General features: G+C 41.1%; 1 protein-coding gene across 1 annotated transcript; it reads right to left on the bottom strand.

The window, feature by feature from the left end:
* Nucleotides 1-263: 263 nt before the first annotated feature.
* On the bottom strand, nucleotides 264-24,656 carry LOC108440754 (ATPase family AAA domain containing 2). The gene is made up of 28 exons (XM_017719815.2): nucleotides 24,229-24,656; nucleotides 20,233-20,453; nucleotides 20,085-20,137; nucleotides 19,660-19,816; nucleotides 17,538-17,619; nucleotides 17,092-17,182; nucleotides 15,415-15,561; nucleotides 15,156-15,267; nucleotides 13,431-13,538; nucleotides 12,965-13,073; nucleotides 12,710-12,825; nucleotides 11,776-11,950; nucleotides 11,013-11,101; nucleotides 9,807-9,966; nucleotides 9,557-9,647; nucleotides 8,766-9,080; nucleotides 8,162-8,282; nucleotides 6,063-6,249; nucleotides 5,508-5,693; nucleotides 5,165-5,300; nucleotides 4,230-4,426; nucleotides 3,921-4,080; nucleotides 3,667-3,789; nucleotides 3,437-3,574; nucleotides 2,789-3,256; nucleotides 1,742-1,872; nucleotides 1,298-1,426; nucleotides 264-455 (listed from the first exon to the last, which is right to left on the bottom strand). Exons 1-28 carry the CDS (start codon nucleotides 24,403-24,405, stop codon nucleotides 423-425), a joined length of 4,212 nt encoding a protein of 1,403 aa, XP_017575304.1. The 5' UTR covers nucleotides 24,406-24,656; the 3' UTR covers nucleotides 264-422.
* Nucleotides 24,657-25,210: the final 554 nt, after the last annotated feature.

Here is a 25,210-nt window from a genome sequence, read left to right as displayed (position 1 = left end):
TGAGACCCGGCGTGGTGGGTCACGTGACTCGCCGCATCTCTGAACAAGCAAGTGGAAATTCCCCTCCATCGCTGACATTCATCCTTCTCTTGATCGATTCGGCCGCCCACAGTCACAGCCTGCATCGACAGTATCACTATGACTGTTTCAGTTACCGAGCGCGGCCCAGAGCGCACGCATGCAGCCCGACACACAAACCTTCAGCGGCCAGGAGCCTCCACATGAAACTGCACCGAGCAGAAAAAGCAGAGACACGAGGAGAATACTGACAAAGGCTTTAATAGAAGACAGGAATACATTAGAAAATGTACAACACTCCACCCTTGTTCATTTCCCCATGTAATAGTAAAATATAATTTATGAACTTGCTGCAGAACTTTGCTTTAATACTAAAGCTGGATGTATATGCTTATGAAGAAGGACTACGAGAAATCCTCAACTTCCCGGGACATCTCCTGAAAAAGGGGGGAAAAAAAAAGACATTATTAAATATAAGCCAGGTCAGAAGTTTGAACTTCTGAACAAACATGAACTGTGCAGCAACTACTCCGATTTCTTCAAAACAGATTTATGTAGGCAGTGTTTTAATTTAAAACATTTACAGGCAGTTTCTCAATACAGTGTCACATTGTTTTTCTAAGGTTTGAGAAGTTGAAACTAATAAAACAACTGGTAGTGCCACATTCATAACTTTAATATCCAAGGAAAAACAATCATCTTCAAAATAGTAACTTCACAGAAGAGGCCAAAAAACACTACTTTTAATGTAAGTTAATGTAAAGAGCATTTGAGCATTTCTATTGGTCCATTCATCATAACTCACAACATAATGGAGAGCTGGTGTGATGTAATTATGTAGAAAGGGAAAAATAAATAAACGGAGCTGTATTGCTTTCTTTGGACAGCAAACATTAAAGTATGAATACAATTTGTATTACTTCTCATATACAATGTTGCACTAAATCCAATTAGCCCAATAGAATCAATTATACTCCTTTTATAATGAAACGTAGTTGGTGAGTTGAGTGCTCCTTAAGTACTGATGATATCCACAATGTGCTCAGAAAAGCATGTGATGTGATTAAGTTTATGTAATTCATATTATGTTCATACTGCCCAGCTCCAACAGGTCTATTCACATAAATTACACTTCCAATTTTACTCATTTTAAATTTAAAACTTTAGCAATTCACACACAAAGCAATACAAATGATTTTTTTTCTAAATAAGAAATCATGTGGCGTGCATTATGTTCATAAGATGGAGAGGATTCTGTTCTAGTCTTCACCTGGCATACCTGTATAAGTGCAGTTTTGTCACAGTTTCTCTTATGTCTGTAGATGCACTGGCACAACAGAGCATAAAGCTTCTCCAGCCGGTCAACCTCATAACCCTCAGTCTTGGCCACCGCTTTTTCCAAGAGCTCCTGAAAACAAAACCCAGCATTCATCATTTTGAGCAGTTCACAACAACAAAGGAAACAGGAAAACAATGAACATGTATTCCAATTCTCTTCCACCATTCTGGTGTAATCCAATCTGTTCTCCTCACTCTAAAAATCAGTACTCTTTCATTAGCCGGGCTTTAGTTCCAAATGTTTTGGAAACAGGAAAAGAAAATGCTGCAGTAACTACTGAACATGGTTTCATAAAGTTGTGTGATTCCAGGTTTTCTGCAGACCTCTGGACTGGCCACATCAGGTGATTCCCCCACACAGTAACAGACTCTGCTCATGATTTACCTTCAGCTTGTTGTGATCCACAATCAGTGGCTGGTTCCCCTGTTCCAGGATCCTCATGGCAGTGTCCACGTCAAGAAGCTGCTGCTGGGCCTGCATCCTCAAGCCTCTGGTCACACGTCTCATCCCCTTCTCTGGACAAACCAATCCAAAAGTCAGTTTTGCTTTATGTGCACGTGATTGTACTGAGACATTGTAAAACACCACCACTCTGTTAGATGAATTAATGAGTCATTCTACAGAAACGTCCATTTTTGTGTCCCTAGTGTTCACAGATATATTACACTTGAAAAACATACTAAAAAGGTTACAATTTAGTTTTATTTTAAAATATAAAGAAGTTATTTTAACAATTACACCTTAAGTCGTCAATTTAGCAATATTGGTTTTTAAATCAATTCTATAGAATTCCAAGCATGACAAAAGTGCTTGTCCTCACAGTTGTGTAAAGGGCGAGTGCTATTTTGAAGTAAAGTTTTTATGCAATTTTAACTGCAATAATCTGTACATGACTATGAAATATACGATTTAAATGAAAGAAAACAAAAGATCAAATAAATGTGATAAAAGTTCCTCAGGAGTCGTGTCACTGGTGTTACTGCGTAATAAAAACTTGAAATAAACATCGTACTGATGACATCACCTGACTTCATTTCACCTGTTTTCTGAGGATCTATGAAGAAAAGCTCATGGTGAGTCCACTGTGCCATTACAGTTATCAGAAATTCTCATTTAGCTCATGATTTCATACGAAGCTTTTAGCTGAAGTCACTGGTGTGACCGACTTTGTTCTTAGGTAATTGTGAAAACACAGAACACAAATGGATTAAATTACACATTTCAATGGATATTTCACGAGTGACATGTGGTTTGATGCTCTGTAGCAGCCGTTTTGTAAAATGCATTTTTCATTAAGATGTCACTGGTGTTACCTTTCTTATGTGTAGCACCAATGACAATCAGTAACACCAGCGACTCCTATGGATAGGTTAAAAAAAAGTGGACATTTCTGTAGAATGACCCCAATATTGATTATGTTTGGATACCAACCTATTCCTGTGTCCTCCTCTGCACTAGGTTTCGTCCCCTTAGCATCAGTGCTCTCCATCAGTTGGACCTCACCGTCTCCATCCTCTACAGCACTGCAGCCATTCGGAATGGCATCAGAAACATTTCCATTCTGGATTCCATTCACAGACGAAACCATACAGACATCATCTCCTTCTCCACTGCTAACATTGCCATTCTGAACAAGCGGGGGGACCGTTTCGTTCCCATTCTCTGTTGGAGGTGGGTCTTCCTTCTTGTTCTCCACCTCCATCGGTTCAGATTCCACATCTTTGACTTTCTCATCTGTACCCTCGCTCTCTGCTGCTTTGCCGTCATCTTCGTCTTCATCCTCATCCTCCTCTTCTTCACCTGACTCAACTGTTTCTTTTGAGTGCGAGTATGAGGACTTCTTTCGGCGGACAAGGCCATTGCTCCATAGCTTCCTGCGCTTCTTTTTCTTCTGTACACCTTCAGAGGGAGACCATATATAGTGTTGATTAACAAAGATTAATTAGTCTGACAGTTTTCTGCCAGTCAAGTTGATCACAACATTAATCAATTTAAAAGCCAAAATTACACCTTGCTCAAAAAGTGCTGCAACTTCCACAAAGTTTTACATTTGATCAGATACACCTATTAGCACTTTACCTGCTTGCTTTGGTGTAACTGGTGTTGCAACCACAGGAGCAGCATCTTTGAAGGGGCCAGAATCATTAGGCTCTGCTAATGCAGAGACTTTTGGCAGCACATGGTAATATGAAGGGGTAAACCTTGATGTGGTGCAACCTGAAAATGAGCATAAAAAAGCAACTAAGCTGAGAGTCTCTCCAAACAAAGACATTTAAAAAATAATTAAAAAAAAAAAGCTAAAACAGAACCTCGCTTCATGCGTGACTCCTTGATCTCAACACAGATCTTCTCAAAATCCTCATCCAGTTCATCTTTGATGATGGCATGAACAGTGTCCTTGAGCGCGCAGGCACGGTGTCTAATCAAACGATCTGAAAGAGATGCAAAACAAGTCAAGTAGGACTGTTATTGTGTACTCTTAAGCCATTACAGATATTTGATGAGGCTCTGCTATTTAGGAGGGACCAGAAGCCTTCCATAACATTTCATTAGAAGACTTCACCTGAGGGGTCTCTATCTGGGTTGTACTCCAGAGCATTCTTCCAGATCAGATCCACATCATGAAGGAAGTCTTTTACAGTTACGTATTTGTGCAAGTCAATTTTGCTGAGGACTGTGGAGAGGTCCATGGGCTGCTTAATGACTGTAGTGTAATCTGGAACCTGTACAAACCAAAGGAAGGCAAAAAGAACTGTTTATCAGGTTATAACTGTCCTAAGAACAGATGTAATACTTTAATGCAATGACGATAAAAAACATCAAACGAACACATTAACCAGCAACAAATGCCACCATCCTAACATGCTCCAACCTCCTCTGTGTCCACAGGTTTGGTGAAGATCTTGAAGCGCTTGTCCTGAGCAAGTCGGTTTGTGACATCACGCAGGAAGAGGCGGAGTTCCCTGAGTGTGTCCTCTTCCTGCTCCTCTAGCTTCTGCTGCTCTTGCTCAGAGAGCTGGCGCGGAGGAGGTGGGGGGGCCACTTGGAGGACCTCCAGAGCCTGGAGCACTGGAGAGAAAACAGGCATTACACAGTTGCCACATTTATATGCAGTCTAATCATCCATTAGTAATCCGACTAATAGTTCTATTCCGATTGAGCATGTCCATGTACACACCTCAATCGGAATAAACTAATTCAATTAAGGCAATTCGTAATACAAAAGCCTGTATCAGATTACATTCTCAATCGGAAAGTTTAAGTCGTGATTGTGCGTCATGTGATAGTGAAAGTTTAGAACGTTCAACATGGCGGAACAGAAACTGGTCTGCAGCGGAGATTAAGTTCATGCTTTGATCTTTCAAAGACAGCAGTGGAATCGACGTCCAGTTTGCGTCTCAGAACATGACGTCTTCCTCAATACATGTGAAGGACGTTTTTCTGCCATAGTTGTAAAGTAATTAAAAACGCTCGCTGTCATGGTAACGTTTACTCCAAGTGGTTCTTTACGCATGCTCTTCATTTTGGATCTGATTACTTGTAGTGAGCATTCAAACAGATTTTTTCCATCAGATTGTTGAGTAGAGTGAGCATAAACACCTCAGTCTTAATCTATAATTGGAATGTTTTTTTAATCGGATCAGCAAAAATCTTTGCATGTAAACACAGCCAATGTATATACATTCCATAAATTCCTAAATTGTGTATAGGTTTCAGTTGATGTGTAATTGCTGTATGATTTCTTCACTAAACAACAATTAATCATAACTTGTATCTCAGAAATAAAAACAAGCTCATATACAGTACCTGCTTCTCTTTTTGATACAGGGGCCTTTGCAGCTTGGACCAGAATGAGATCCTCAAAGAAGTTGCGTCTCTCCTCTTCACAAGGAAGTGAAACACTGAATACCTCTCCATACTCCATGAGAAACAGATCCTGCACCTTTAGCAAACCAAACACAAATATGCTTTTAATAATTCATTTTTTTGCAGCAACAAGTGGGCAGGAGCAGTAACAGAACATGGCACTAGTAATAACATGGTAAGTCTTTCCATCTTTTGGCAAATTATCTTTAAGATTCAATCATCAGATGAAATTTCCCTTAAGTAGCATGCGCTGGTCTTAGCATTGGTAGTGGAGGATGTGTACCTCTGAGCAGAGTTCCTGATAAGGGAGGCTGCAGGTGGCGAGGAGAAGGATGGGTGAGAAGGAAGGGATGTCCTGCAACAGGCTGAGGAAAGTGGCTTTAAGTGCAGAGCTCACTGTGTCCCACCAGCGCTGCATATGAGGAATGTACAGGATGCTGGGAGCCGTTCTCTTGGCCTCACAAAACAGCTGGAAAAGCAAGAAGAAACACAGAAATGCATTTAGGACCAGAGTCAAACAAGTCCCGGAGGGCCACAGTACAGCAGAGTTTAGTATTCTACCACATTTAGCAACTGACTGAACTAAGCTAATTACAAAAGCCTTCAGACTTTGATTCAGACCGTTAGTAACCCTAAACTTTTCACAGCTCTGGCACTCCAAAAAATAAACATGAGTTAGGAACTTTATTTAGAAACTTGGAGCTGCATTTCTACATATCACAAAACGGTAATTCAGAATATTTTCACTAACTGTAAAAATCTTCTAAATACTTTGGGATTGCAGTGTGTTAGATGCTGTTTTAAGGTACACCGCAGAATAAGAGGGAGCATGAGGTACCTGTGCACAGGCTTCCTCTGGGCTTGTGGTGCTGACCCCAAAAAGTACAGCCATGTCCAGTGTGTAGACAGGAAACTTCTCCAGAGTGTGGAGTATGGCAGGAGCCAAGTGTGTGCTCTGACCTGAGCCTGGACCCCCAGAGAGCAGTAAGCGGGGCCTGAATGAAGTGGGCTGCTGGAGAGCACTCCTGCAGCACACAAAACCAAGGTACAAACTTAAGTAATTCAACCCAATGCAATGAAAATGTATTGCAATTCCAGATGCTATACTGTAGGCCTATTTAAGCTGATGGCAAATATTTTCCACAGTTGTTAGATTTCATAATTATATATTTAGTGTTACAAACAAAACTTGAATTACATGTGTATCTGTTGGGTTGAGGCAAAGATGTGAAATAAATAAAGGCTGAAAAAAACATTTGATACTAATCATGGGTCTTAACCAGCAATGCGTCTGGCTTCATATCATCACACATTTAGGCAGTACTGAGTAACGTTTGTTAGCCAAGTTTAGGCTTATACTTTAATGGCTGTATTTGGCATTTGTAATGGCATTAATCACAATTACTTAACATCAGCTAAAAATTTGTGACTGTGATGTGCCTAATATAGTTTATTATGACTATTTATTACACCCACCCAATGCTCAGGCATAACATTATGACCTTGTTTCTACACTCATTGTCCATTTTATCAGCTCCACTTACTGTATATACACACACACTATATACTGCTATAACATCTTCAACCTCTCTGGGAAGGCTTTCCACAAGGGTTAGGTGTGTGTTTATGGGAATTTTTGACCAGTCTTCCAGAAGAGCATTTGTGAGGTCAGACGCTGATGTTGTATGAGAAGGCCTGGCTCACAGTCTCCACTCTAATTCAACCCAAAGGTGCTCTATCGGGTGGAGGTCAGGACTCAGTGCAGGCCAGTCAAGTTCTTCCACACCAAACTTGCTCATCCATGTCTTTATGGACCTTACTTTGTGCACTGGTGCACAATCCTCAAACTGTTCCCACAAAGTAGGCAGCACGAAATTGTCCAAAATCTTCAAAACCTCACTGGGACTAAGAGGCCGAGCCCAACTCCTGAAAAACAATCCCACACCATAATCCCTCCTCTACCAAACTTTACACTTGGCACAATGCAGTCAGACAAGTACCGGTCTCCTGGCAACCGCCAAACCCAGACTCGTCCATCGAATTGCCAGATGGAGAAGCGTGATTGGTCACTCCAGACAACATATCTCCACTGCTCTAAAGTCCTGTGGCGGCGCTTTACACCACTGCATTTGACGCTTTACATTGCGCTTGGTGATGTAAGGCTTGGATGCAGCTGCTCAGTCATCAAAACCCATTCCATGAAGCTCTCTACGCGGTTCTTGAACTAATCTGAAGGCCACATGAAGTTTGGAGGTCTGTAGCGATTACAGAAAGTTGGCAACCTCTGCGCACAACGCACCTCAGTATCCGCTGATCCCGCTCTGTCATTTTATGTGTTTTTATGAGCTGCTGTCGCTCCCAATCGCTTCCACTTTGTTATAATACCACTGACAGCTGACTGAAATATTTAGTAGTGAAGAAATTTCACGACTGGACTTGCACAGGTGGCGTTCGATCACGGTACCACGCTGGAATTCACTGAGCTCCTGAGAGCGACCCATTCTTTCACTAATGTCTGTAGAAGCAGTCTGCAGGCCTAAGGGCTCGGCTTTATACACCTGTGATCATGGAAGTGATTGGAACACCTAAATTCTGTGATTTGAATGGGTGAGTGAATACTTTTGGCAATATAGTGTAGGTGCACTTTTGATACGTTGTTAGCCCCCTTTTACCCTGTTCTTCACTGGTCAGGACCCCAAAGGACCCCCACAGAGCAGGTACTATTTGGGTGTTGGATCATTCTCAGCACTGCAGTAACACTGATGTGGTGGTGTGAATCGGACACAGCAGTGCTGCTGGAGTTTGTAAACACTGTGTCCACTCTCTGTCATAATGTTATGCCTGATCAGTGTACACACACACACACACACACACACACACACACACATTTTTAAGAGGGAAGAACCTTCTGTCTGCTGAACACCCTTTATGACTGACCTGTTAAAATGAAGGAAGGTCCCAGCTGGCCCTGCATTTTTCTGGGCAGGGTTACTTGTGCACATAGAGGATCCTTCATCATCACTGTGCAAGAGGTCATCTAGTATGTCAGCTCCACCATCTACATCAGAGAAGAAAGACAGACAGTCTCCTCAATCTTGACTGACAACAAGAACTCTAAATGATGCTATGTTGTAGGAAGACGCATAGTTTGATACAGGTTATCACTGTGAAATGGACAGGTCAAGGCTAATACAGCACCTACATTTTTCCCCCCCTTAAGCTTAATTTATGTTCCTGCTCTCTAGGTTTTTGAGCTGGGAGCAACATGAGATATGATGCTTAATGCCACAGCGAAAAGCTTACAGTGCATTCGGTCAAGTTTGCTGTGTTCTCTGGGCAGTTGGTGCTCTCTCTAACCGTAATAAGAAAAGGATTAAAAATATACTCCACAAAAATCTCAAAAAAAAAAAAAAAAAAAAAAAAAAAAAAAAAAAATTAATTTAACAGGAAGCGCATATTTGTACTTTTAATTTGTACATTTTAATTAAAAACAAAAGGAGAGTATTTATGTGATCACTAAACAAACAGCTGCCTGACATACCCTTTTCTTTTTTCTTCTTGAGGCCCTGCTCCACATGAGGGAAGAGCTTCTGTAGGGCCTTCAGGGAATTGATGAGAGTATTGGCCAGCAGGGGCTGGACAACCGGCGTTAGGGCTCGGGCCGGAGACGCCACAGCCCTCTGGGATGCAGGGACTATCTTCCTCATGGCAGACAGGAAGTCACGGCCATCCACGCTGATGGACGCCACATCCAGTAGAAGTTTCTGAGAAGAGGCGTATATCTGGGGGTAGCGCCGCCGCAGGGCGCACAGTGCCGCTTCTGCACATATGGCCTTTATGTCTGCACCACAGTAACCTAGGAGAGGGGGGGTGGAGAGTCATCTTACTATTACATTATATTACTTACATTAACATGTCAAGAAGCTATGGTTTTCTCCCACAGTACATCATCACTGTCGGAACAAAACAGTATCTTCACTCTTATCATACCCCCCAATATGTTAATATCTGCAAATAAATAGAAAATGAAAACTAAATTGGCAGAAAAATATAAAAGTTTAAAAATCTAAAGAGAACACATCCCCCACTTTCTTTTCGCTTAGAAAATTCACAAAAATGTGCACTTTGAACAGGCGTATTCAAGCGTTATGCATTACATATTAGGTAAAACACCAAGCCAGTGAAAGGCTAGAAAATGTTTTCAAAGGCACAAGCATGTGTTTTGGAAAACAGCAGAGGTAGCATAACTGAGCCAGGGAAAGTTAAATGGTACTTGAGAAGTGTTGGACAAGTGCCTTGTTGTAATGTAACAGGAGATTTCAAACAACCTACCGACACACTTGTCAGCCAGCTCCTCGAGGAAAGCATCAGATGGCTGTGGATTCCACTGTCTTGTATGAATCTTCAAGATATCCTTACGAGCCTGGAAATATACAAAGACCTCTTTAACTTTAAGGTATTCAAGCCCTCATAAGAGTAATTCTTCAGACAATCTGATAACTTGCTGATCTTAAAAGGGCAGCAGCAAAACCATTTCAGCTTCCAGCGTTATGAGGTGATTAAACCATCCGTCAAGACTCACCTCTCTATCTGGGAGGCTGAATAGGAATTCCCTGTCGAAGCGCCCAGGCCGTCTGAGTGCAGGATCTATGGAATCCAGCCGGTTAGTGGCTCCAATAACGACCACCTCACCACGACTATCCAGCCCATCCATCAAAGCCAACAATGTGGATACGATAGAGCTGTTGCCAAGATTGCCACATTAATAAAACAGAAGCACAAAAGCACACACACAAGAGTATCCTACAGAGATCAGACGATAGAAGTTGGCAACTCGCTCATACTGACCTCACATGATACCATTAACAAGGTCTAATCAGATTTTATTCACCAGCTTTATGTTACTCCATCTAAATTGCATAGATTTAACCCCAACATTTCACCCCTCTGTTTTAGATGTGGCTCTGCTGAAGGAACTTAAAAAGGAACTCTAAAGTGATTGATTTTTGGCAAAAGGTCTGCAATACAATATCAGAGATTAATGAAGGCCTGTCCAGTAGACCCAGAAATTTGTCTTCGGGGAAACTATACTAATGCAGATTTCAGAAATAAATATGCTCTACGGCTTATAGAAATGATGCATTGCTAAAAAATGTATTGTGCTGAAATGGAAATCAGACGCTCAAATTCCTATTGGGATGTGGCTTTCTGAAATCAAGAGTTGTATACCCTTAGACAATATAACCTATCAATTAAATAGTTAAAGTAAAGTATTTTATAATAAAGTATTTTATTGATTACATTAAGGACATTCCACTGGACCAGATAGAATGTATACAGGCATAAATAAATATAATTGAAACTCTTGCATCTCTCCCTCTTTTTTTTCATATAAATGTTCAACAATATATGTTCTTCATTTGTTTTTGTTATTTGTATTAAGTTTATAACTTAAAATCTAAATAAATTATTCCCAAAAAAAATGTAAAAAAAAAAAGAGTCTAAATCAGCTTAATTATCCCCTTGACTGTAAATGCCCACATTTCAATACCTCACTCTCATACATAAACACTTCATACACATACCAAATCATCTTTAGAAGTTACTACTAGTTATAAGACAAAGATTAACAAGTAAATAATGCTGTTCATAGAATTACATTTATCATGGAAGCTGGTATATAATACCCAAAAAAATAAATAAATAAATAAAAAAAAAAACCACAACTGAATCCAGTAAATACATTGGTCCTCAACCAAGTATGTATGATTTGAAATATTAAACCTACCTGTGTATCTGGTCTTGCCTGCTTGATCGAACAGGTGCAATTCCATCAATCTCATCAAAGAAAATGATTGATGGACGCATCTGGTATGCCTTTAAAGGATAAATGCAGTGCATCAGCAACAAATGAACATATACATTTCAGATAAACAAAAATGGGAAGACACCAAAGAAAACAGTCACTCTTCACTCCAAACTCTTGGGAAACTGGGCGAGTTTTCAGATCTGCTGCAACTCATTGGAAAGTTTTTCAGAGGAATCCGGGCAGAGTTACGGTTTCTAGACTATGAAGGACCAACTGGGTGAACCGGTCCACTACAGTGCCACCCTGAGGCAGAGCAGAGCTGCAGCTCTAGTTAGTTAAGACAGAAGCTGATTGTTGGGGAAGCAGATAAACGATGACAGCAAGTTTATTTTTAGATTTTGTGACATTCAAGGGGGTCCCGGAACACACAGAACCCTCTGTATTTCTCACCTTGTGGGTGCGTCAAAAAAGTCTGACATTATTTTTTTATTTAACCCTATAAAATCCCAGATGTGTTGCATACTAAGGCTTATTATTCAGAAGCTACAGAGACTTCAGTGCAAACAATGCTATCTTTAGGTTATAGAAGTGTGTAATAAAGCTTTATGCTCACTGGTGGGTGCTGGCCATTTAAGGGGTTAATCCAATCTAATCAGCCAGCCGTACAATTACACACTTTCCAGATGTGGGCAACTGAAACAGCTTTTTTTTTTTGGTGGGGGGGGGGGGCAGGCATACATACCTGGTCAAAAAGTAATCGCAGCTGTCTCTCAGACTCTCCCACCCACTTGCTGAGGCAGTCTGCTCCTTTCCTCATGAAGAATGCCACTTTCTTATCCCCCTGACTGCACTCGTTGGCCAGGGCCCGAGCAACCAGGGTCTTTCCTGTACCGGGAGGGCCGTAGAAAAGACAACCTCTGCAGACATTTTAGAGGATCTGTTAAACTTCTGTGACTGAAAACACCAACCAAAAATGACTTGGTTAACTGAAACTTGGCAGACTTCCATTTCTTTTTCTATTAGATATTTTCTTTTTTTCCTAAATCTTTATTACCATATCTAATCTTTATCCCCTCACACACACACACAGTAATCAACCAGTAAATAGGCCATTAATATTAATTAAAAATAAACAGGGGGGGGGGGGGGGGGGGGGGGGTCTTTATTTTATCTTTAATTAAATGTGCTACAACCCAAACTGGTCATTGTTTATTCAAAATATGGAAAACATCAACAACAAAATATAGTCACTTGTAGTAGACCTTCAAATATTATACGGCCACTTGAAATATTAAAAATGTAAATGTCACCAGCTGCTCAGTCTTTTAAACCTGCCTATTTGCTTGAACTAGACTGGTATTATTTCTTTGGTGCAAGTTCATTAAGACTTGGGCTCAATTTCTGAGCTGCTGTTAAGTGTTTACATCTGCTGAACTGCAGCTGAAATGCATTTGGTGATATTACTGATGTGGAATTGCGTTGAACTGCGTAGAACTGAGGTGTAACTGCTGTCCCATATACTGCTGCTGGGATAGGAGCGTCAGAGCACATTGCATTGCAGTGCAGGCTGGGGACTGTAGTGCAGCTCATTGTGAAGAGCTAATACTAATAGAAAATCAAAATACTTTTGTGACGCAGATAGGATTGTGTGGAGAGCCTGATGTAGACCATCTTACCTTGGAGGCTGAATCTTAAACCGCTCAAAGACTTCAGGGTACAGCAAGGGAAAGACCACCATTTCCTTTAGAGCCGAGATATGCCTGCCCAAACCACCAATGCTGTCAAAGCGCACCTAGACCAACATAAGACAGAACAGGAACAGATTTACAAAAGAAAGAATATTATACCAAGTCCTAAGATTGGAAGTTCACTGACTTCACATTTTACATGATTCAAATAGAAGAAAAATAAATAAAATTAAATATTATTACCGTTTGGTCAATCTGCATTGGATCAACATCAGCGAGACTTGCTCCGACTTTAATTCTGTCCTTGTGGATTCCCAAAAGATCCTCCTTCAGCAAGTTCATTGGAAGGCATCTACAGAACAAACCAAAACTTCTCAATACAGGCATTTTAAAGTTGATCCATAAGACAGTGGTATATGTAAATTACTGTTTCCATGAAGCAATTTTAAAAATTAATAGAAACACATTTTAGTAGCAGATTCAAAATTGGGAAAAAAAACGTGTTTGTCTCAGGACAACTCCAACTCAAACATTTTGGGCTAGATTTCCTTAAAGCATCTTAGCACAAAGATGATTCTTAAAAGGTAGAGCGAGCATCGCCTTGAAACTGGGCCCTGAGCAGTCTAATTAGGTTTCATTAAGTAATAGGCTTTAAAATTACCTCAAGATCTCAAACGTGCACTTTGTTGCTCATCTGAGAGACTTTTACCTGTACATTGACCTGTTCCGGCTCTTATTTCTTCTTCTCTCAAATTTCTCATCATCAGATGATGAAGAGGAAGAGGTTGAGTCACTACTGTGGATGGCATGCCTCCTTCTGAGGAATAAAACACATTCAACCCCAAATTTGGTTTAAAACAAATAAACGACATGTAACAAATATTTGCAGAGAAGTTCATCAATACATTCAAATCCACCAACAACAATAATCTAACAACGGATGTGCAGAATTGATCACAATATGTATAATGCATGTGCTTAATCCAGCTAATATACCAAAGTCTGTGAAAAGAAGTGGCTTTATTTATTAGTGCTTTCCCCCAGTGCTGAAGCTCTCACTCTTACCCAATGTATTCATCCCTTCCAATACTGCAAAATCAAAAGAGCAGCCAAAAGCAGATTTGAGGAACACAAGTAAAACTACACTTTGTAGTAAAAGCCTCTGCATGAGCAGAGTTGGTCATCCTGATCTGAGGTCATCTCCAGATTCAAAACTCAACTCTGCAGAACATTAAAACCACCAGGACTGAGTTTAATGGTTTCCAACTCTGGTCCTGGAAACAAACTGCCCGACATTTTAGTGTTTCCCAGGTCCCAACACACCTGATCCGATTACTCCGCTCATTAGCGACACCTTACCAAGCTGAAGCAGGCATGTGCTCTAAAATCTGCAAGACTGCATGCCTCCAGGGCCAGGGTTCAGAAATACTGCTGTAGTCTACTGTAAATGGGAACAAAATGCCTCCACTTTAATTTGTATCTCCATTCATTTTTTATCCACAAGGACACCGACTTTATTGATTTTGCATAATATTCTAATGAACTATTAGTCAAGTGTGTCTTGCAAGGTGGTCCAGATGCTACTAAAACAGCAGGCAGTCAGAATAAACGTGAAATCCACGAACACTCTAAATATGGTGAACCAAAATCTTTGTCACATTCTGTGAGATAACAGAGCAACCTGAGAACCACTGGCTTCTGGTGGCCTGATCCTACACCCTACAAGTGGCCTGACCTAGCAATCGCTATCCCTGCAGGTGCCCCATCGAACTCTGCCTCACCTCAGAATCCACCTTGTCTAGTCCACACTCATTCAATGATTAGTACTGGTCGTTAGCAGCTAAAGTATTTAGGGCACAATTTAGAAACTGCCCACACAAACACATTTGAGCTGGTGAGCAACATCTTCAGTGTCTACAAGACTGACACAGCCACATCTATTCCACTGCTCAGCTCTCCTAAATCAGCAGTTAATCAGAATCAGAACCAGAACCAGAACAGACACTGTCCAAATGTCCACCATCTATTCATCCTCCATCAGACAAATCTGCACAGAAATTCAGATCCTCCACCATCACTGAAGTATTTGCAGCATTTCAAAAACAAGGCGATAGTAATCACACACCGCTTTCTCCATGATTTACCAATGGCATGCAAGTCTCTTATTAGTTCTGCAGGAAGAAATTTAAAAATAGGTAAACCATAAATACATACACACATGCAAATTTTCATAAATACATGTTTTAATGTTAATTATTAATTACTTTTCTTATAGTCATGCATTTCTTTTTTTTTTGTATTCATCACAGACGTATAAGACCAGGAAAAACGTAGTAAAAGGGAACTCCAGGATCAAGAGCGGGAACCACTGAATTAGATAGTCTATAAGAAGAAAAACACAAACAAAGTGATAAGTGTAGAGAGTCATAGTAACCTGCTGCTTCTGCGTCTGTTGTATGGGCTATGGGGTCCTGTGGCACCGAAGGAATACCTCCGCCTGATTGGGGTGGAGTGTCGGCGGAAAAATATGCTCTGCTTCCTTGGCTCTTTTAACATCCAATACAAACAAAACAACATAAGCAATCAACAGCCGGGATAGTTACAGTATTACTGTGTACTTGAAATACTGATATAGTATTAGAACTAGTTTAGTCATGCTGTTCATATATTTCAAATAAACCTATGAGACCCACCCTCAAGAGGAGCTTGGTAGCGAACAACAGCTTTTCTTTGCCTGAATTCATAGCGTTTCTGGTTGTCTTCTTCCTCTTCCTCTCCTTCTCCGTCTTCTTCATCTTCATCATCTTCGTTGTCATTATCATCTTCCTGATCACTGTATTCTAGAGAACAATTGGGGCTTAGTCTTCAGTGGCACTCAGTAAAATTAAATGGTACATAGATACATACCCATAGTATCTCAAAAGTGAGTACACCCCTCACATTTCTGAAAATATTTTATTATATATCTTTTCATTTGACAACACTATAGAAATGAAACTTGGATATAACTTAAAGTAGTCAGTGTACAGCTTGTACAGATATAAAATAACTCCACCATTAATGCCTAAATAGCTGGCAATGCAAGTGCGTACACCTCACATTGAACATGTCCAAATTGTGCCCAATTATGTCGTTGTCCCTCCCTGGTGTGATGTGCCCTGTTACAAGGTTCTAGGTGTGAATGGGGAGCAGGGCTGTTAAATTTGGTGTTTTGGGTTCAATTCGCTCATACTGGCTACTGGATATTCAACATGACACCTCATGGCAAAGAACACTGAGGATATGAGAAATAGAATTGTTGCTCTCCACTAAGGCGTCCTAGACTATAAGAAGATTGCCAACAGCCTGAAACTGAGCTATAGCACGATGGCCAACGTCATACAGCGGTTTTCCAGGACAGGTTGGCTTCAAAAAAATAGACGCTTGAGTGCTGCCAGCATTCCTCAGCCTGTCAGTACTCAGACCATGCACTGCACAATACATCAACTCTGTTTGCATGGCCGTTGTCCAAGAAGTAAACCTCTTCTGAAGCTGACGCACTAAAAAAAACAAAAAAACAAAAAAGGTCCGCAGTTTGCTGAAGACAAGCAGTACAAGAACATGGATTACTGGAACCATGTCCTATGGTCTGATGAATCCAAGATAAAACATTTGGCTCAGATGGTGTGCAGTACATGTGGTGGTGCCCTGGTGAGGAGTACCAAAATAACTGTCGCTTGCCTATAGTTAAGCTTGGTGGTGGTAGCATCATGGTCTGTAGCTGCATGAGTGCTGCCAGCACTGGAGAGCCGCGGTTAATTTAGGGGAAACATGAATTTCAACATGTACTGCGACATTCTAAAGCAGAGCACGATCCCCTCCCTTCAGAAACTGCGCTGCATGGCAGTTTTCCAACACGATAATGACCCTAAACACACCTCCAAGATAACAACTTCCTTGCAGAGGAAGCTGAAGGTAAAGATGACAGACCGGCCAAACCCTAAACCCAATTGAGCACCTGTGTGGCATCCTCAAGTGGATGGTAGAGGAGCACAAGGTGTCTAACATCCTCCAGCTCCATGATGTCATCATGGAGGAGTGGAAGAAGACAGTAAATCTGTACTGCTATACAAGCTGCACACTGACCAATTAATATCCAAGTTTCATTTCTATAGTGCTGTCCCATGTAAATATTTGCATAAATGTGAGGGGTGTGCTCACTTTTGTGAGATACTGTGTGTGAGATATATATATATATATATATATATATATATATATATATATATATATATACATACACATACACACACACACACACACACACACACACACACACACACACACACACACACACACACACACACACACACACACACACACACTTCCCTTACCATTCTCTTGATCATCAGCACTCTCCTCATCTGTTCTCACAGAGGACTGTGTGGTCCTCTTCCTCTTGGCTTCAGAGTACATTCTGTGATTCTACATGTGATATAAACAACGAAAACATGGTCATGGAATCCAGTGTTTGCCATGCATATATGCATACACATACGTATGTATGAACACATACACGTGGGCATGGGTGTGTATGCGCATACATGTTCACATAACTAGTAGAAATACTATTTTGCACCGTGGTTTTAAAGTTATTTCTTTACTGATTAATTGTCTGTGGCACTGACAGGTAAGGAGATTGTCAGTGTAGCACTAACATGTGGAAATCCAAGTCTGTTAATTAGAGAACATCTATCCATCTATGTGTGGTTTAACTGGTTCGCAGGTGCATTGCTGGAGATCCTGTGCATGTAATCTAGTATTACACGACGGAGCCCACCTCCTCTTCTGAGTCTCTGCTCCTCAGCCTTCGCCGCATTTTCTGCATGTCGTCCATCTTCTGGAGGACAGCCTCTGCAGTGCTGGAAAAGGTAACATGTTTGCTATAAAAATATTCGCTTACCTATTCAGCTTGACACAATGCATCTTTAGAATAAACGGATTCTGTTAACAGCCTACTGACGAATGAGCGCGTTGGCATGCACTCAGTAATCCGATCATAATCAGATTTCTGCAGTTAACCGATTATTCAAATGGTCATGTAAACACCATGCTCTGATCTAGAAATGGATTTAAGAAATCTGATGAAGGGAGCTGGATTTTAGCTCAGTAACTGGATTTCTTACTCCGATTTATTTCGGATTTCTGTCTGCTTGTGCACAAGAACAGACGGCAGTACCAGAAATAAGCGAGCACAGACACAGCAAAACACTGAGTGACGCTGAAACCAAACAAAATATTTTGAATATTCTTTATATTCTAGTTTAGAGGTCATTAATAGGTGGATCACGGTCTGAGTCCAGACCCAGACGCTGTCCTATACAGACCTGAACCTATAACCGACAAACTATGGAGAATTATTTAATTTTGACGGGGTGGTCCTATTTTAATTGGCATAGCTTTTCTAGCATTTACGGTAGCTGTAGTGGTCCAGGAGACTCACAGACCAATCACATGCTTTGTTAATATCACATGTGACGCTACTCAGCCAATCAGGTATGTGTATTATAAGCACTGAGACTTGCGCGAGTGACGCACGCACAGGGGAGGGACGAGGCGAGAAACAGCAGTTGGAGAAGAAAGTGAGCCAAAGGGAAGTTTTCCTTGCTGTGTCTAAAAAGCGAAAACAATATATATTTATATACCTACTAAATACCTACTATACCTAATAAACAGTACATGGCACTGAATCATGATGCAATTTAGATGTCATGATGTTCCAGACCTTTGCTTGAGGAAATTTTCTCTAACTGGAACTTCCTGAATTTTAATTAAAGACCCCTTTTCTAGATGATCAATGTTCATATTTTCACATGAAGTAACGTGATGTTTGGAAAAAAAGTTGTCACGTTTATGTCGTCTTCTGCAAGTTTACTGGTTTCCCCATTATCTGATTACTCAAGTGCATGTAAACGTGTTGATCGAATTACTGACAAAACCCATTTTCTGCAGGTTATCATATTATTAAGTGCATGTAAAAGCACTTAATGTTGTGATTCACAGCAAGCTTTACAGATCCTCTGCAAAAATCCTACTGAATGTAATGAATTTAGGTTAGAGGTCAGAATCACCACAACATTGAGTTTCTGGTATAAATTGCGAAGCTACTGAGAAAGGCTACACTGGTGTAGTCAATCGAACTGGGAGTTTAGAAACAATGACGATGACTTTGCCACCCTAGCTACAACAAAGAAAAAAAAAAAAAAAAATCTACACTTGACATACAAAATAAATATACTTTGGAAAAGAACAAGTTAAATTAGACATTTCAACAACAGATGAGTTTGGTGCTACTCTCATTAGGCCACAGGGGCGGCCTGAATACTTCAAATATTCGAGCGCTTGTTAGGTTTATATCCATTTCCCTATTAAGTCTTTGGAAGCTTTGCCTTTTACTAATGCATCAGGGCCTGAAAATCATTTTTCAATCCACACAAGGTGGATTCACACACTTTTGGTGGTTGGATAAGTACTTGTAAGCTTAACTATAGGTCTTATCTTGTCCCGTTCTTTTTGAAAGCTTTTTGAACAAAGGACACTCCATCCCTTTCATGAGTTTATCCTGTTGTTAAGTCTCTGGTCAACGGTAATGTCAAACCGTTTCTAGCGAGCACGAGAAAGATGCATAAAGACGTCACCAATTAATCCACTACTAAATTAGTCGCCAACTAATTTGGTCGTCAGTTTTAGTCGACCAAGTCGATTAATCGGTGCACCCCTACAGATCACCCTAACTTACACCTGGACATCTGCCCCCACTGCATTGTAGAATTTAGTGCATCATCTAACGCACCTGACTGAACTGAAACTTTGGGTTAGATGAGAAAAATCATGAATATCTGCAGGGCTGTTTGACACCCTTCTTTAAACAGAGAGATGCAATGTAAACAGAAATCACATACTTTGTGATTAGCCGGTCGTAGAGGACAGACTGGTTCCTGGCATCAAGCTTATATCTGGTGATCCTGGAGCTGCGTCTTACAGCACTGTCCTCCTTTTCCTCTCTTAATCGCGCACGAATATTCTGAGGGGTTGCTGTCCGGTCAATCTCATCTACAACTAAAAAAGGTATTAACAGTCATATTCTATATTCAATAACTTTAAACTATTAACTTTATTGTGACATTAAAAATCATCAAGGCACACAGAGCTGAATTTTCATATCCCATGTACTAAATTTGTGGAAGAAATATTAACATCCACATTTACAAAACTGTAAGAATCCAAAGAAATAAGAATGAGTATTAGCACCAATGACCCAATGAAAGATCATCCCATAATTTTTACACTGAATGAATAAATAAATAAATAAATAAATAAACCTCACCAGTATTCTCGTCACCAGATTTATCGCCATCTGTCTGGAATCTTGGAGATTTCCTGAGTACGTATAAATAAACAAACGGGTAAATGTGATTTCAATTCTTCTCATTTTTAATTCCACTGTAAATCTGCTGTAGGAATCAAAACGGTACCTTAAATGTCTCACACTTTCGTCCTCCTTCTGAGGAGATATTTTGTCCTCCGTTTGAGAAGATCTTTTATGTTCCTTTTGAGATCTTTTATCCTCTTTTTGAGAAGATCTGTCAGTTTGGTTCCTCATATCAGCAAACTTCACACTGGCTTTGTCTCTTTGAGCCCGTGTCCTCATGCTGCATTTGTCATCACTGTTTTCCTCCTTGGCAGACAAATATCCCTGAAGATAAACAAGGGTCAAGGCGTTAATGACATGCAGTCAGTCAGTCAGGGATTACACATACTTTAGTTAAGGATCTTCACATTTTCCTAATAATCTAATCTATATTAATGAATAAAAATAAATAAATAAAATAATTTTTAAAAATACTGTCAACAGACCCTCTAAGAATAAATATTTGGTGAAGTACAAATTCTCCCTGGACCATCCCGGACTTCTTTCTACAAAAATGAAAATGCCCATATACACAATCACGATGTTAAGAATATGTTTGGCAGGGCTTCCAGAAGAAAGCCTCTGCTGTTAAGGACCAACAAACTCAAGCGCCTACAGTTTGCCAAACTTTACTAGAACTTTCTGCAGGACCATGAAACGTAAACTGAGCCATGGCTGGATCTTCTAGCAGGACAGCAATCCACAGCACTCCTCAAAATCAACACGAAAATGGCTTACTGACCAGAGTCAGGATTCTACCATGGCCATCCAAGTCCCCTGACCTAAGCCCCACCGAACACACTAAAGAAGAATCCACAAGCATGGGCCTCAGAACCTGAAGGATCCAGAGAGGTTCTGTATGGAGCAATGGGCTCACGTGTTCACCTGTCTCATTAGACATGAAAAGGACAAGACTAAGGCTTTATTCACACAGCAGGTAAAAGTGGCCCAAATCAGATCTTTTTCCCCCTCAACAGATGCGTCATCTGTGTGTCAGTACGAACATATAAAAAGTCTCAAAACGGAACTGAAAATGTCAGATTCAGTGCGTTTTATGTCGCACTGATAATCTGATAATCCGATACGCGGAAACATGACTCAATCTGAATAGCCAGATCAGAAATTGTGCAACTTTTACACAAATCAACACATTAGCCATCATTTACGCTGCTGAGATCTCAAACATTTAGGCTGATGTTTCTGTAAAAAGTAAGAGATGCATCAAAACTGCTCTGTGCCCGGAGAGATTTTGAAAAGAAATGGCCAGATGCGGCCACAGGAGAACGAGGAGAAGAACAGCTACAAGTCTGAAAGTAAAGCTTAAACAATCAGAAGATGCAAACCGAAGAAGTGACCGAGCCCTTTTTATGGAGCTCGACCACATTCTGGGTGATGAGCTCAACTGTCAGTCACGGTAGCTTCATGACAGTGGTGAAGATGAAGCTGAACCTCCAGGAGCAACTGGCGTTTGTTCTTAATCATGATTGTTTACCTCTGGAAGAGCCACGTGAAGCATGGAGAAGCTCTGTTCTTTTGAGCATTCGGGGTCAGTTTAGGAGCTGATCTGTTCAGAGTGAGGTCACATACAGGTCACATTTAAAAGATGAACGAACAGCCCTGACAACAGAATAGGATGTTCTGGAGCAGCCGCACGAGCCACGGTCACTGTGACCAATGCCAATCGTAGGCTAGAGGGGCATGAAGCTGTGGAACAGTGAACCTGCGTTCTCTAGAGCGATGGAGCACTGACCAATATCTTTGGGGTGAGTTAGAGCAGCATTTGTGATCCAGAACCAAATCACCCAACTTCATGTCATGCCATCAAATCCTCACAGCAACGTTCCAACATTTAGTGTAAAGCCTTCCTCCGAAGAGCGAAAACAGCTACTGCAGCAGAACGGACAAACTACCTTTTAATACAGTTACTTTTGAAAGAAACACTACATGAGCAGGTGTCCTCAAACTTTTGGCCATACAGCATAAATTAGCATAAACTGTTCACACAATAGTAACTAATTCAGTACTATTGTATATACTACGTTAAATTCTTCTGGAGCAGGCTAACAGAAGCACATCCACGACACTTACAGGCTACTGGTTATACATCTTGACAAAGCTGTCTAAAGAAAAAAAAAGAAGACCTATCTAATAGAAGACACTTATTTTTTAGTCTTAGTTGTCCTTGTAGAGGGGAACCAGTTTCGTAAAAAAATTCTACATCAACTGTTGAGATGTGCACAAAGCCATTCAGAGTGGTTTGGTGTGAAAAACATTGTTCTAGAGAAACTTACAGAATTTCAGAGTCAGAATTGTTCACAGTGGTGGTGACAGGAACCAGACATCCACCTCTTACAGCTCGCTCATAGAAAATTATTACACAAAACGGTTATAAACATGCAGCCTGATGTCTGAGACTCGTGACCGGAAGGTCGCCAGTTTGATCCCCAGAGCCAACAGTCCATGACTGAGGTGTCCTTGAAGAAGACACCTAACCCGCAACCGCTCCCGGGGCGCTGCTGATTGGGCTGCTCGCCGCTCCGGGCAAGTGTGCTCACTGCCCCCTAGTGTATGTGTGCTCACTAGAGTGTATGTGGTCTTTCACTTCACGGAGGAGGTGGAAGTTCCCCGCTGTGGGACTAATAGGGCTCACTTAATATTTTGTGTGTTGTAGATATGACGACCCCTGGTTCCCATCACCACCACTGAAAAGAGACTCACTGAATGAGTCTGTTTACATTTCAAGGCCAGAATTATTCCGAAATTTGGGGGAAATAGTGGAATACTCCTTTAACACCACTGCTTATTAAGCCGTGTTTGTGCTGAAATGAACGACGGCGGTCTTGTTTACACCCGCCGACGGTCTCTTACAGCAGCGACTCCAGTCAGTAGCAAGGCGCCTTTTTTCAAACAGGCTCTTATCTGCTGAACTAATACCCATACAGCCGTTTAGCGGGGATATAAACAGCTGAGCAGCTGTGAAACTAAACTAAATTCAATTCAAAAATACTGCAGTCATGACTACAACGACGGTCTCTGCCAAAACAGCTAGCGGGAAAAGTTTACTAGCTAGCTGTTAGCTAGTTAGGTTAGCTAACGTTAGTGCTCCCATTCGTTTTGCCCGAGTTAGCTGTTAGCTCTTAATTCTGACAAGTAGCCAACATTACAAAATCACCAGAGATGCCTAGTTTAAATATATGGCACCTTCTGTTGTCATTTTTATTCATATTTTTCGGTTCGGTATTGAATAACAGAGTTAAGACCTTTAACATCAGCCCTCGGGGCGAGCTATGCAAGCTAACTAGCTAACTGACCTAACAGGTCAACGCTACTGATTAACAAACTGAACGTCTTACGTTTCAGAAGTTTTAACAATTTCTGTAATAAATCAGTTTCTATTTCTAAAACGAGGCGCTGCTGTAGAGACTCTCAGCCCGTCAATAAGCTGTTTGGGTTCCTGTATTTATCCTTAAAGAGGGAAGCGGCAGTGTTTACACACGCAAGTTAGCTAGTAACCAACCTATACAGCGGCATTGTTATGGATTTATCACTTACACTGCGCATGACGTTATCAGAAAAAGGGGAATAACTAATATAGTTAAATATTTCATAAATGGGACCAAAACTTGTCAACTTAGAAACATCTTTCCTCAGCACTTTAGGGAGGTTTTTTTATTTTAAATATATGATATAACGATAGTTTAGAATTGCTGCAGCACGAAAGAAAACGCAAAGCGTCCAGAGCAGCTTAAACTGGTGACTAGTTGGGACCAAACCTCTCAGAAATGTAAAGTTACTTAAAAGTTAGCAAGTGCCGCTAGCCAGACAGCCAGCCAGCCAGCTAGGTAGGTAACAGGAACGAAGCTGGAATTATCCCGGTCCACCTTAAATGATGCAGCGGTTACATTCTGGCGCCTCAGATTCGAACAAGCTGGCAAATCATAAGCTGGCTTTAGCCTCGTAAACCAGAAGCCGTTACGGTGTAAACAGCTAACTACCTAGCTAGAAAAAAAGTTTTCCAAAATCCTAAACACACTATTCCGTCCGACTGTGGGAAACTCACGTTGGCTGGGCTGTTCTCGGCGCTGCTGCAGCTGTCATCCAGGCCCCTTCTCAACCGCGCTGACTTTCGCTGCGGCCGCCGCAGGGAGAGAAACTCCGAGCTGGAGTCCATATCAGAAGGCGCCCTCTTCGCCGCGGCCGCCTCGGCGGTTCCGCTGCTGCTTCGAAGCATCACCATGGCGTCGCTTACAACCTAAGGCAGCTCATTTACGGAGAAATTCGACTTTATTCGGCTTCTAACCACATCCCAGTAACAGCCGAGCGCGGAATAAAAACCCTCGTCCGAAGCAGCCCGCTTTCCCACCTTGATTTCTGGCGCCATAAACGTCACCATAGGTCCAATCACGACCGTGAGCGCCGTTGAGGCCGACGAGGCGAAAACTAGAGCCGCTCGACGAGCGAGCTAGCACGATATTCCTGTGCGCTTTATGGTTAATGAAATCTGACGTGCAGCAAAAGACGACATACTAAATACATACAACAAATACGGAGCTTTGTGAATGACGGAAAACGGTCACATCGCCCCACAAATGTTTTTGAACGCTGGCGTAGGAATCTGTTTTGAAAGAGGTGCCGGTTAAAATTTTGGCGCGCCCTGGTGAACGCGGCGTTCAAGGCTCTAATTGGCTTATACAGACCAAACCCACTGATGGAGAAATAACAACAGTAGTGTTATTAAAAATACTATTTCTTCCATATAAGTGCTCGAGTGAAGCTTGTACCTTATCTGTACCACGCAAAACAGAATTTCCCTCACTTTTATTAAGTCTTTGAAGTTCCCTTCCCAGTCCACACAGCCAACATATGCTTACTAAACTGAAAAACAGCCAGATTTAAAGGAGAACCCCACCTCTTTTTCAAAAGTTCCAAATCATTTAATGTTCAAGATGTAAACAAAGAAAGTTATTAAACAATGTGTCTGATGTCTGTCTCTAAAGTGTCAGCCTAAAATGTCTTTTTAATCTATTTATTTTAATCCATTC

This window comes from Pygocentrus nattereri, chromosome 24, assembly GCF_015220715.1.
Source record: "Pygocentrus nattereri isolate fPygNat1 chromosome 24, fPygNat1.pri, whole genome shotgun sequence".
Taxonomy (NCBI): domain Eukaryota; kingdom Metazoa; phylum Chordata; class Actinopteri; order Characiformes; family Serrasalmidae; genus Pygocentrus; species Pygocentrus nattereri.
Note: the sequence above shows the minus strand (reverse complement) of the source record. Positions and strands in the feature narration are given on the sequence as shown.

Coding starts and splice junctions, on each gene's coding strand:
- LOC108440754 (XM_017719815.2), bottom strand. CDS start 24,405: ATGGTGATGCTTCGAAGCAGCAGCGGAACCGCCGAGGCGGCCGCGGCG. Junction 20,138..20,232: donor GAAAGTGTGAGACATTTAAG/GTACCGTTTTGA, acceptor ATACGTACTCAG/GAAATCTCCAAGATTCCAGA. Junction 19,817..20,084: donor ATCTGGTGACGAGAATACTG/GTGAGGTTTATT, acceptor TACCTTTTTTAG/TTGTAGATGAGATTGACCGG.